This window comes from Rana temporaria, chromosome 5 (genome assembly GCF_905171775.1).
Source record: "Rana temporaria chromosome 5, aRanTem1.1, whole genome shotgun sequence".
Taxonomy (NCBI): Eukaryota; Metazoa; Chordata; class Amphibia; order Anura; family Ranidae; genus Rana; species Rana temporaria.
Window position 1 is genome coordinate 96,748,070 of NC_053493.1, and position 14,200 is coordinate 96,762,269.

General features: G+C 43.4%; 1 protein-coding gene across 1 annotated transcript in view; it reads right to left on the minus strand.

The window, feature by feature from the left end:
* SKAP2 (src kinase associated phosphoprotein 2) overlaps positions 1-14,200 on the minus strand; it is a 376,072-nt gene that overhangs the window by 46,548 nt on the left and 315,324 nt on the right. Inside the window, exon 11 of the mRNA XM_040352898.1 lies at positions 7,358-7,467. Within this exon, the coding sequence (XP_040208832.1) occupies positions 7,358-7,467 (110 nt within the window). The remainder of the gene's footprint in view (positions 1-7,357; positions 7,468-14,200) is intronic.

A 14,200-nucleotide genomic window follows, 5' to 3' on the forward strand; every position in this document is an offset into this window, starting at 1 on the left:
AGACTCCCGTCGAGGAAAAGGAGAACTTGTTCTCTTTTTTCCTCGTCGAGTTCCTCGACAGTTTTCTCGATGAAAAGCATACACAAGATCGTTTTCCTCTGCAAAAAAGCTCTGCCACCAAGTTTCTTGATGGATTCTGTCGATGAAAACGGTCATGTGTACGAGGCCGTAGTGTGTCAGGAAAATATTTTTGATTGCTTTGTGCAAAGCCATTCAGTGTACACCCTACATTTAACCCCTGTTCACACTGGTGCAACTTGTCATGTGATTGACAGTTCCAAATCGCTTGACAAGTCAAACCCTATAGTAGGCAATAGAACTGTTCAAATCGGTGCAGCTTCGACTTTGTGATGTCGCACCGATATGAAAAAAGGTTCCTGAACTACTTTTTGTGGTTTCAGGTGTGACTTAGACATCTGTACGTGAAGTCGCAGAGATGTCAGGCAAGTTGCACCTGAAATCGTATTGACCTGCGGCTTTGAAATTCTGCTACTTCAAGTGATGTAGATTGATTATAAAATTGCATTCAGTGTGAACGGGAGCTAAAAGCTGATTGTAAACTGGGAGGTTTCTGTTTTTATTTAACCTGTGTTGTGTCCATGTATAATCTGGTGTAGCTCAGCTTCCAGGTTTTTTTTTCAACGCATAAATGAACACGCTGAAGTTAGAAGCTGATTGGCTACCATGCACAGCTACACCAGATTTTGCACTCTCTAGTTTAATAAATAACCCTATAGCATAGTCAAAATTTAATCAATGTCATATTTCCAAAAATATTGAAAATTCTAATTAAATCCAAAAAATAAATACATAGGGGTAGATTCAGAGAGAAGATACGACGGTGTATCTCCAGATGCGCCGTTGTATCTCTGAGTGTGCGGGGTCGTATCTATGCGCCTGATTCATAGAATCAGTTACGCATAGATTTCCCTAAGATCCGACCGGCGTAAGTGTCTTACACCGACGTATCTTAGGCTGCATTTTTACGCTGGCCGCTAGGTGGCGGTTCCGTATATTTACGCGAGGAATATGCAAATGAGCTAGATACGCCGATTCAGAAACGTACGTCCGGCCGGCGCATTTTTTACGTTGTTTACGTTAGGCTTTTTTCGGCGTATAGTTACCCCTGCTATATGAGGCGTATCCTATGTTAAGTATGCCCGTCGTTCCCGCGTCGAGTTTTGAAAATTTTACATCGTTTGCATAAGTCGTTCGCGAATAGGGCTGGACGTAATTTACGTTCACGTCGAAAGCAATGACGTTTTGCGGCGGAATTTCGAGCATGCGCACTGGGATTTTTTCACGAACTACGCATTCGCCGTTCGTAAAAAACGTCAAATACGCAGGGTCACAGTTAATATACATAAAACACGCCCACATCATCCACATTTGAATTAGGCGGGCTTACGCCGACACAGATACATTACACCGCCGTAACTAAGGGCGCAAGTTGTTTCTGAATACAGAACTTGCGCCCTAAATTACGGCGGTGTAACGTAAGATACGTTACGCCGGGCGGATAGATAGACCATTCTATCTGAATCTAGCCCATAGTTGCTGAATATGGCAATAAAAAAAAACGTGTCTACATACACTGGATAATATTCACTCCAACTTATTATTTATGGAAGGGTCAAGAAATGTTTTGTACTTGTAACCACTCTCAGGTTCTTTCAGTCCAGGTTCACACTGATGCAAATCTGATGCGATTTCACTGTGCGATTTCACTGTGCAATTTCTGTTGTGACAGGTGTGAATTTAATGCAATTTTTGAGGGAACAGGGCATAACTGGAGATTACATTTGCATTACACCGGTACTAAACACGCACAGGAACCTTTTTTTAACCCGATCAAAATTGCACAGCATCGATGTGAACAGCCCTTCATAGAAAGCATTGTATTTTCAGGTGGCATGCAAATCTATCAATTTCAGATCACATCAGATTCACATCAGTGTGAACTGGGCTTCAAGGTAGATTGACACCACAGCATGCACGCTAGCGCATATGCCCTGTGTTGTGTTTTTGTGTGCGCTGTCTGTACACACATTTCTTTCTTTTTATAACATACACCACGCCACATTGCATAACTTGCTGCAGTGAGCAAAAATGCGGCGTGCAGGTGTGATTTATGTCTATGAAGTTCACGCTGAGGGCCATTTTAAAATCTTTCAGCTGAACTCACTTGATTTCAAACCGGCATTTCAGTCCAACTTCGGGGGTGATTTGACAGACATCTGTGCGGGTTCATGCACAGATGTCTATTCAAATCACACTTGAAGTGGCTAAAAGTAGTGCAGGAACTACTTTTGGAAATTGGTTCAGTGCCGTAAAGTTGGCATCACACCGGTTGGGATGCTGCCGTTGCCGGCAATAGGTGGCAATTTGACATGTAAAATTGCATGTCTCAAAACTACCCGATGTGAACGTTGGCTCAGACTCTATTGATAAATGTGTAAATCCTCCCTTTCTGATGCTTCTGGACTAGCCTGCTTAGGGCCAGGATAGACTTTCCTGGTGAACCTCTTCTGTTTACCCTGAGCCAGGCCAGTGCCCTCTATAGGCACAAACATGCATGTTTACTAAAAGATGTTTCATAAGAAAGACTGCTTGGCTGCTGGGAAAATATCTCAAGTTAGCTATAGTATCCTTGCATTTCTGGCTCTGTTATGCCCCATACACACGTGACACGATCGGAAAAAGTCAGACGGAAATTCCGACCGTGTGTATGCCCCATCGGAGTAATTACATCGGAAATTCTGATGAATTCCATCAGATTTTAGATAGAGAACATGTTCTCTTTTACTCTGATGGAATTATGTCGGAATTCCGATGTGATTTTGGTCGGACAAAGGTCCGATCTTATGTACAGGGCTTTAGTGTAACAATGTACATAGTAATACATGATTCCACTTGTCCAGTCTCAGATCAATGTGCAAAAAAAACATGATTAAAATTATTATTAGGAATAATTAAAAAATATATTATTATCCTGACATCCCTTTTTCAGTTTTTGAAAGAATAGTGAAGAATTAGGACCCCTGTCAAGTTATTATTGCTGCATTTGTCCCTGTTAGATGATCTCTCCCTCTCTATTAGTCCTGGTGACCATTGTTACAGACAGAAAGCGATGATCACTTTTATTTGAGCGGGCCCCCCCCCTCCAGCTATGCTCCGGTCATCTCTGCCACTTACTGGAGCCAATGGTAGCAGTGGAGATGATCGTGTCCTCCCCCCTGACAGGCCTGGAGCCGAGTGAGGGAAAGATGGCCCCCACTCGGCTCCATAACATTGGCTGATGGAAGCAAAGTTAAACGTCACTTCCGCCCAATGGTCTTAAAGGGGAAACTTTTTTGGGGGGAATTTTTTTTTTTTTTTTTTAAATGTAAATGTGTAATCTTTTTGATCTCACATTTAAGAGGTATAGTCATGCTTTTTCCTATTACAAGGGATGTCTACATTCCTTGTATTAGGAATAAAAGTAACCCACATTTTTATTTTATTTTTTAAGGACAGTGTAAAAATAAAAAAATAAAAAGTAAAATAAAACATAAAAAAGTGCCTCGTCCCGCCAAACACACGGGCAAAAGCGAATGCATACGTAACTCGTGCCCGCATATGAAAACAGTGTTCAATCCACACATGTAAGGTATCGCCACCATCATTAGAGCGAGAGCAATAATTGTCCCCTGTAACTCAAAACTGGCAACCTGTGGACATTTTATAACATCGCTTATGGAGATTTTTAAGGGTCAAAGTTTGTCACTATTCCAAGAGCGGGCGCAATTTTGAAGCACGACATGTTGGGTATCAAGTTACTCAGCGTAACATTATCTTTCACACTATAGAAAAAAAAAAATGGGACAACTTTACTGTTGTCTTATTTTTTAAGTCCAAAAAATAATAATTTTCCCCAAAAATTACGCTTGTAAGACTGCTGCACAAATACGGTGTGACATAAAGTATTGCAACGACCGCCATTTTATTCTCTAGGGCGGGCATCACTAAATGGCGGACCGCGGTCCGGTTCCGGACCCAGTGGCCATTCTATCCGGACCGCAGCCCCGCCAAGTAGTTTCCCGTGTGTCCTCTGTCACCGGCTCGCTCGCCCGCCTGCCGCTGCGGATGCCGCTATATACACAGCATGGCAGGCGCGGCAGGTGCGGCAGGTCCGTGCCTTCTCTCACATCGCTGCACTCCCCCCTCCCCACACTGCCTGTCTTAATCACACAGGACACGGAGCGCGACTGCTCTGGACAAAGGGCGGGACTTTTTAAGTTAAAAAGTGGGTGATTGGTTGCTAGGCAGCGGGGGCGGTCCCAGCAATAAATCACTCACTTTTAATGGGCAAAGTCCCGCCCATTGTCCAGAGCGGCCATGCTTCGTTTCCTGTGTGATTAAGGTAGGATTCTGTGGGGAGGGGTGAGTGCAATGCAATGTAGGACAGGACAGGACAGGTCTGGTCTGTGATGGGGAGTCTGATGTGTCAGGACCCGTCTGTGATGGGGGTTTGTGATGGGGGGGTCATCCTGTGATAGGTCAGGACCAGTTTGTGATTTGGGGGGGTCAGTCTGTGATAGGGGGTCTGTGATTTGGGGGTAAGTCTGTTATGGGTCAGGACCAGTTTGTGATGGGGGTGAGGTCAGCCTGTGATGGGGTGGTCTGTGATGGGTCAGAACCAGTTTGTCATTTGGGGGGGTCAGTCTGTTATAGGGGGTCTGTTATGGGTCAGGACCAGTTTGTGATGGGGGGGGGGTCAGCCTGTGATGGGTCAGGACCAGTTTGTGATGGGGGGGGGTCAGCCTGTGATAGGGGGCCTGTGATGGGTCAGGACCAGTTTGTGATATGGGGGGGGGGTCAGCCTGTGATAGGGGGTCTGTGACGGGTGAGAACCAGTTTGTGATTTGGGGGGGTCAGTCTGTGATAAGGGGTCTGTGATTTGGGGGTCAGTCTGTTCTAGGGGTCTGTTATGGGTAGGCAGGACCAGTTTGTGATGGGGGGTCAGTCTGTGATGAGTCAGGTCAGTCTGTGATAGGGGGTCTGTGATTTGGGGGGTCAGTCTGTGATGGGGAGTCTGATGTGTCAGGACCAGTTTGTGATGGGGGGGTCAGTCTGTGATAGGGGGTCTGTGATGTGTCAGGACCAGTTTGTGATGGGGGGTTTGTGATGGGGGGCAGTCTGTGATAGGGGGTCTGTGATGGGTCAGGACCAGTTTGTGATTTGGGGGGTCAGTCTGTGATGGGGGTCTGTGATGGGTCACGTCAGTCTGTGATGGGGGGGTCAGTCTGTGATAGGGGGTCTGTGATTTGGGGGGTCAGTCTGTAATAGGGGGTTGGGGATTTGGGGGGTCAGTCTGTGATAGGGGGTCTGTGATAGGGGGTCTGTGATAGGGGGTCTGTGATAGGGGGTCTGTGATAAGGGGTCTGTGATAAGGGGTCTGTGATAAGGGGTCTGTGATAAGGGGTCAGGACCAGTTTGTGATGGGGGAGTCAGTCTGTGATGGGTCAGGTCAGTCTGTGATGGGGGGGGATTAGGCTGTAATGAGGGGTCTGTGATTTGGGCGGTCAGTCTGTGATGGGGGGGGGGGGGGTCTGTGATGTGTCAGTCTCTGCAAGGGCAATAGAAAACAATTGTTTTCTATGTGTCCTGTTCACACTGCAACAGCGCCCCTGCGTACTGAGCAGTGTGTTGCAAAATGCATTCTGTTTCTATGCACCGCAATTGAACTGTGGTGCATAAAAATTAATAAAAGGTATTTTTACATTTCAATAAAGTTGAAAGAAAAAAAAGTGCGACGTGTGTGGGTCATAAAGGTGTGTGCATGTGTGTGGTGGTGGTGGGGCGCTGTGCTGGGAGGTTGTCAAGTGGAGGATATCATGTGGCGTCATAGCATCAATTTGGCATTCGGACCTCCGCTGGAAGAATTTTCTTCCGACTGGACCCCCGTGAATTTTAATTCAGTACCCCTGCTCTAGGGTGTCTGACAATATATATATATAATGTTTGGGGAATCTAACTAATTTTCTAGCAAAAAAAAATGATTTTAACCTGTAAGCAACAAGTGTCAAAAAGAGACTTGGGGGCAGATCCACAAAGATCTGCCCCAGCGCAGCGTATCTGAGATACGCTACGCCGCCGTAACTTACTTTTTTTGGTTTGAATCCTGGAAGAATTTGCGCCGTAAGTTACGGCGGCGTAGTGTATCTCTTGCGGCGTAATGGCGCCTAATTCAAATCGGCGAGTAGGGGGGCGTGTTTAATTTAAATGAATCGCGTCCCTGCGCCGAACAAACTGCGCATGCGCCCTCCCTAAATTTCCCACCGTGCATTGCGCTAAATGACGTCGCAAGGACGTCATTGTTTTGACGTGGACGTAAATTACGTCCATCCCGATTCACGGACGACTTACGCAAACGGAAAAAAAAATCTAATTAAACGCGGGAACAACGGCCATACTTAACATAGCAGGTTTAACTATATGCCACGAAACAGCAGCTTTAACTATGCGCCGGAAAAAGCTGACTAGAGACGACGTAAAAGAATGCGACGGCCGCTCGTATGTTCGTGGATCGTCGGAAATAGCTAATTTGCATACTCGACGCGGATTACGACGGGAACGCCACCCAGCGGACGCCGAAGAATTGCATCTTAGATCCGAAGGCCTACGAAGACGTACGCCTGTCGGATCTAACCCAGATGCCGTCGTATCTTGTTTTGAGGATTCAAAACAAAGATACGACGTGGGAAATTTGAAAGAACGCCGGTGTATCAGTAGACAGTAATCGCTTTGTGGATCTGCCCCTTGGTCCTTAAGTGGTTAAGCTTGTAAGTTTAGGTTAAATTGGGTACAGTGAAGTTTCTGTACAGATACCTATGTACTAATGTAGCCAACGTATTATCTTACATTTGACCAAATATCTCACAGAATACTGCTTTTGTGATGTGGTCTTAGGTGACCTCTCTAGTATCCACCACTTGTGAAAATAATTTCTAATGATTACCATCTTCTTTGAAAGGGAAACTAAAACATAACATAAAATACATCATTGGGTACTAGTGGGCATCTTATAATAATTGTTCATTAGCCAGGCTTTACATTGGACTTAAGCCAAATCCTAAGGCATGCATAAACAGACTTTTAAGTTGATTCCTGTTATTAGGTTCAGTTTGCAAATGCGATTGTGTTTCACTGACAAAGTCATTTATTACTGACTGTGAAGACAATTTCTGTAAGAGATAGACCTTTGGGTAGCACAAGTAGTACTGATGAGAATGCCAAAAGTTCCTTCATAGCATTTATCAAACAAAAGGAGCATTCAGACCATTGTTCCACAAAACAGTGTTGTGGTGTAACTTACCTTGCTGAGAATATATATGACATCACCGTGTTTAAAGGACAGTTCATCTGGTTGATCTCCCATGCAATCCCATAATCCTCTATAATAGTTCACATAATCTGTCTCTTTACCTGGACAAAAAATAGAGACAAAAATAAGATTCAGATAACAGAAACCTACAAACTGAAGATATCAGAGTAAACGTAATACAACGGCAGGCCTATAAAGTGCATATCCAGCTTTTCTGACTATAGACAGAAATACGTACAGTCCCCTACCATGTAGCCTTTGATGCTTGAACAAGCAATCACCAGAGGCGTGCTTTGTTTTTCTATTTTCACTACAGGGTCAATTTAGGGGAAATGTATTGTGGTTTCAGCTGTTAAATAATACTTTTATAATTTTGGGGGATTTTTTTGATAAATTGGAACTCATTTTACAAAGCATGTTAAACTTTCCAATATTAACCTTCCTGCATGTTGGGATGAACCCTGTGTATAACTGACTAAGCCAGACAGTCCTGAGTGTCCCTGTTGTCTGACTCATTATACAGTATGCATAATGTGATTTTCATGCTATTCGGGTTCATTGTTATTTTAACTTTACTACCTGGCTAAACATTTTAGTACTGAACATCAGAATGACATTTTTATATATATATATATATATATATATATATAATTTTTTTTTATTATTATTTATTTGTTCTCTATGAATATGTTGCATTTTCTATGCCGAACAGTGTGTAGAAAAATAAGCAATAGTAGTAGAGAAATAGAAGTCTACTGGATACATTTTAGACAACTACATGATGAACAAATATTTAAGATTTAAAGTGAATCTGTCACTTTTTTGGCAAATTCTTTTGTTAGCCCCTCGTCCCACTGATTCTTCCATTGTCTGTGTTCCCCTACCACCCTGAACTTACACAAGGTTAAAGTGTTACTAAACCCAGAACGCTGCATTCACCATATCTGGTCTCCATACCTCTCAACGAATGAAGGCTTTGCCCCGGAGTGGAGCCAAGTGTTGGGACAAGTTCCAGCACTTGGCTCCAGTGGCTTGCTAACAAGCATGCACTAACGTGGGCACCAGTAACACCTGCCTTGTGGCTTGTGCGGTGTGTCTGACTCCCTGCCCTCCATCCTACTGACCCCTGTACCCTTCCCTTCTGACCCACTCTCTTCTGTCCTGCTGCCCCTGTACCCTGACCTACTGATCCCCAGTCTTCCATCCTGCTGACTCCTTTACACTGCCCTACTGATCCCTGTCTTTTGCCCCGATAACCCCTGTTCTCCACCCAGACGACCCCTGTCTTCTGCCCTGATAACCCCTGATCTCCACTCAGCTGACCCCTGTCTGGGTTTTGTTTAACCACGCTCCGTGTGCCCCTCCCGCTGCTCAGCATTCCGCCACACCCACATTTTGCACTGTGCGTGCTACAAATCACTTCCTCCCTCAACTGTCAAAAGTTAGGAGGTATGTTCTCTCCCACAGTTACTATCAGTGTTTAACCGAGTACTGGTTTAAAGCTTGTAGGAGGAGTTTTCATTCTCCTCTCACTGTCCTATGAGACTGCATGACCCCTGACCTTCTGCCTGGACAGTGCTGATTAGCCCTGTGCCGATCACATGCACCCTCCTACATGCACCCACACCAATCTGAGCACATGTGCAGAGTCCCCCCAAGACTCTGTACTATCAGAAGATGGATTGAGGATTCTGGAAGAAGGCGAGGAAAACAAGATCAAACAGCCTGCTTACTGCATATACAGACTGATTTTACTGTTATGGGTTTAGTAACCCTTTAATGACCTTCTCCTCTCCTTCATGTGACAGTATTCAGGCTTGGCGATTGGCCACAAAAACACTACAACCTTGGAGGAAGCACCCTCATATCCATAAATACCAGGGTTCCTACAAGTAAATGGAGCAGTAGGGGAGCAACCTGAACACAAGTATCAGGAGAAGGGGGGAGAAGGCATAGCAAGACAACCTATCACTTTACCCTGAATAGACCTTTCATTTTTCCAAGAGTACACTATATTACCAAATGTATTGGACCTTGACAGGCACATGAACCTTATTGGCATCCCAGTCTTAGTCCATAGGGTTCAATATTAAGTTGGCCCACCTTTTGTAGCCATAACAGCTTCAACACTTCTGGGAAGGCTGGCCACAAGGTTTAGGAGTGTGTCTATGGAAATGTTTGACCATTCTACCAGAAGCGTATTTTTGAGGTCAGGCACTGATGTGGATGAGAAGAGCTGGCTCGCAGTTCTCCGTTTTAATTCCTCCCAAAGGTCAAGTTCTTCCACCCCAAACTCGCTCATCCATGTCTTTATGGACCTTTCTCTTAAGAGGAGTTATGTAAATATCAAAATGCCTTAATGGGTGGCTGTCAGACTGGAAAAGTGGGTGTTTCTAGACTGCTCTAGGTAAAACCCACTAATACTGAGCCTTCATGATTGAAAGACCCGGAATCCAATGAATGAAAAGCGTGTGCGAGGGACAGTAAGGCTGGAGAGAAAAAGGCTAGAACAGTGGTCATCAACCCTGTCCTCAGGGCCCCCTAACAGGCCAGGCTTTATGTATTACCTTGGGGAGATGCAGAATAGAATACTGCAATCACTGAGCAGCAAATGATAGCACCTGTGATGTATTTTAGTTATCTTGCAAACCTGGACTGTTAGTGGGCCCCTAGGATAGGGTTGATGACCACTTGGCTAGAAGATGCTGGATTTCCTACAGCCCAGGAAATAACAGAGGAAGATATAGTGTGAAACGCGTCAGCTGTCCAAGGTTTGATTGATGTGGCTTGTAGTGCTGTTCCTATTTTAAATAAAGGCAACCATTGTTTAAGAGTGTGGCTGTCCAGAAATACAGTACATCCTTGCTATTCCAGCCCAGGAAAAAAAATAGACCTTATCTGACTTGTTGAAGCTTCTGATGCACACTGTAAGCTTCTCACAGCATGCAGCAAAATCACAGTAAGCAAGAGATAATTCTGTTCAACTGATCAAGACTGGAATTAGGCTGTACACTCTCCTATTTAGTAAATGGCAGTCAGTCATGGGATGGGATGTAGAGGAGTCTGGTGAATGTAATGTCAATTAAAAAAACACACATAGTAAATAAGGTAGTGACACCTACATTCCTAAAAGTAAAATATGTTAAATTCAGACTGATTTTATATGTTTGGGTGTATACATTTATGAAAGTACAGAAGAAACTATTTACTAGCATGCCATAAAAAGCAATCGTAGTTTTATATTCATAAACTGTAATAGGCAATTCATTTTTGGGCCACATCCCATGTAAAGACAACAGACAATCAACGTTTGCTTGCAAGCATAACGTTGCAATAGCGGAGTGACAATGGATGTAGTGCTAAAACTGCCATACACACCATTAACTGATTGATGGCTTAGCACGCATTCTCTCACAGGCAGAATAATGTATGGATCTGCTCATGCTTGCTATCCCACTGGCGCAATCAGAAATCAGCATGAAAAATACCATTATGCTATTTTTGTGACAAGAATAGAAAATGTACAGTTTGGATTAACATGGACTGCAATGTGTTAATTTTAAAGTGGGGGGAATGGCATTAATTTGAAAAATTATCCACATGCCAAATATTTTGACAAGATACCATGTGTTTGACAATGGCAATCTGCATGTAAATGGCATCGTTTGATGTTGATGGAAGCATAAATACAGACAAGATTCTATCGCCAATCTAAGGTTGTTATATGATCTTTGAACAGCAGGCCCCGTGGATTCCGCGGCACTTTACAACCAAAATTTACATATCATTAGCAAATTTTCAACAAAATGCTCTGCTCAAGAATTTAATTAAAAATGTTTTAATATGCCAAAAAATGCTGCGTCCAGGTTGAATAAGAATACCAGTAACTGAAAATAGAAGAAGGAACTCTTATTCTTAGATTAAAAAAGGTATTTATGTTCTGAAAAAATTTAAGCAGTACATTATTAGGACACAGCACAGTGCTGGATTAGTAACAAGAGGTTGTGATTTATAGTGGTTCCTGCTATTGGGGTACAAGTACATAGTACATACGGCACCTACCAAGAGGAAGTGAAAAGTCACTTATTTCATTAAAACCTTCATCTGTATCTGTAACTATACATTTAACCACTTGTCCTCCAAAAGATCCACCCCCCTTCATGACCAGGCAATTTTTTACGATATGGCACTGCGATACTTAACAGACAATTGCACAGTTTATGCAAGGCTGTACCCAAATGGAATATTTTTCCCCCACAAATATAGCTTTCTTTTGGTGGTATTTGGAAACCACTGTGGTTTTTATTTTTTAAAAGAAATAAAGAAAAAGAAAAAAGACAATTTTGAAAAAAAAATACTATCTTTTTTTACATTCAACTACCGGTATAAAATATATGCAATAAAAAAAATTCAAAAATAAAATGTCTTTATAAATTTAGGCCACTATGTATTCTGCTACATATTTTTGTTTTAAAAAATACCAATAAGCATATTTTGATTGGTCTGTGCAAAACTTATAGCGTCTACAAACTATGCAATATAGACTGTAATTTGTATTTATTTATTTAGTTTATACTAGTAATGGTGGTAATCAGCGACTTATAGTGGGGCTGCAATATTGCAGCGGACAATCTGACACTTTTGCCAGTTTGTGGGAACCAGTGACACTAATACAGTGATCAGTGCTAAAAATATGCACTGTCACTGTACTTATGACACATGGCTGGGAAGGGATTAAACATCTAGGGTGATCAAAGGGTTAAAAGTGTCAGTGTTTATTTGTACTATATGTGGTGCTTTTACTAAGGGATGTGATGGATTGTGCAGGGAAAGAAAATCCATCACATCCAGGACAGAGCTCTGCCTTGTCTTACAGTAAGATCACATGGTATGCATTGTGTACGAGACCCTTGCTCGCTCGGTTACGCTCTCCCAACACTCCTCTGCTACTATTGGATCAGATTGCAGATCGCAACGTCTGATGGTTCGGTCATCCAAGGCTCCGGGATCCGAACTACAGCTATGTGCCGTTCGGAATCCATTAGAACAAACACCAGGCAGGCTGTATGTAAGTTCAAACAGGAAGACTTTTATTGGAAGCACACAACACACTTTTATACAGAATTTGGAACATACCGCCCCCAAAAACCGCTTTCCTATTGGTCAATTGTAAAGTACATGTAGTTCTCCTTCAGGTCCTCTTAGTCATGCAAATGAGGACTTGAAAATGAGTCAGCAGTGATTGGTCCGATAGCTTGAATAGAAGGACTGCTATGTGTAATGAGACAGAAGCCCCAGGGGGCAATCAATGTATACAATAGCCAGACACAGAACAATGGAGCCGTCTGGAGCCTTAAGACAGAGCAGAAGACCCCCCCCCCACTGTGTAACAGATTTCAAGGAGGAACACTTCCGCATTCCATGACACATTATACCCCAAATTTCACAAAAATATTTGGACTATTCAAACTTTCATTCGGATCTCGCTGGAAGGAAGGTAAGGTCGTCCCTTTCAATATGGAAGGCAGGGAAAGATAAATATACAGTGCCTTGAAAAAGTATTTATACCCCTTAAAATGTTTCATATTCTGTCCCCTTACAACCAAAAACATAAATGTATTTTAATAAAATTTTATGTGATACACACACACAAAGTAGCACATAATTGTAAAGTGGAAGGAAAATGATAAATGGTTTTCCAAATTTTTCGCAAATAATTATGTGAAAAGTGTGGCCTGCCTTTGTATTCAGCCCCCCTGAGTCAATACTTTGTAAAACCACTTTCCACTGCAAATACAGCTGCATTCCCTTTTTAGGAATGTCTCTACAAGCTTTGCACATCTAGAGAGTGACATTTTTGCCCATTCTTCTTTGCAAAATAGCAAGTTTTAAAGTCTTGACACAGATTCTTAAAGCGGAGGTTCACCCATACCTTACACATTTTCCCCTTAGATTCCTGCTCGTTTTGTCTAGGGGAATCGGCTATTTGTTTTAAAATATGATCCGTACTTACCCGTTTACGAGATGCATCTTCTCCGCCGCTTCCGGGTATGGGCTGCGGGACTGGGCGTTCCTTCTTGATTGACAGTCTTCCGAGAGGCTTCCGACGGTCGCATCCATCGCGTCATGATTTTCCGAAAGAAGCCGAACGTCGGTGCGCAGGCGCAGTATAGAGCCGCACCGACGTTCGGCTTCTTTCGGCTACGAGTGACGCGATGGATGCGACCGTCGGAAGCCTCTCGGAAGACTGTCAATCAAGAAGGAACGGCCACTCCCGAAGACCCATACCCGGAAGCGACGGAAGAAGATGCATCTCGAAAACGGGTAAGTACGGATCATATTTTAAAACAAATAGCCGATTCCCCTAGACAAAACGAGCAGGAATCTAAGGGAAAAAAAAAAGGAATTGGGTGAACTCCCGCTTTAATTGGATTTAGGTCTGGACTTTGACTGGACCATTCTAACACATGAATATGCTTTGATCTAAACCATTCCATTGTAGCTCTGACTGTATGTTTAGGGTCGTTGACCTGGTGAAAGGTGAACCTCCACCCCAGTCTCAAATCTTTGGCAGACTCTAAGGCTGCGTACACATGGTCGATCCATCCGATGAGAATGGTCTGACGGACCGTTTTCATTGGTTCACCGCTGAGGCAGACTGATGGTCTGATGTGCGTACACACCATAGTTTCCAAAACCGATCGGGTCAGAACGCGGTGACGTAAAACACACGACGTGCTGAAAAAAACGAAGTTCAATGCTTCCAAGCATGCGTCGACTTGATTCTGAGCATGTGTGGGTTTTGAACCGATGCTTTTGCGTACTAACCATCGG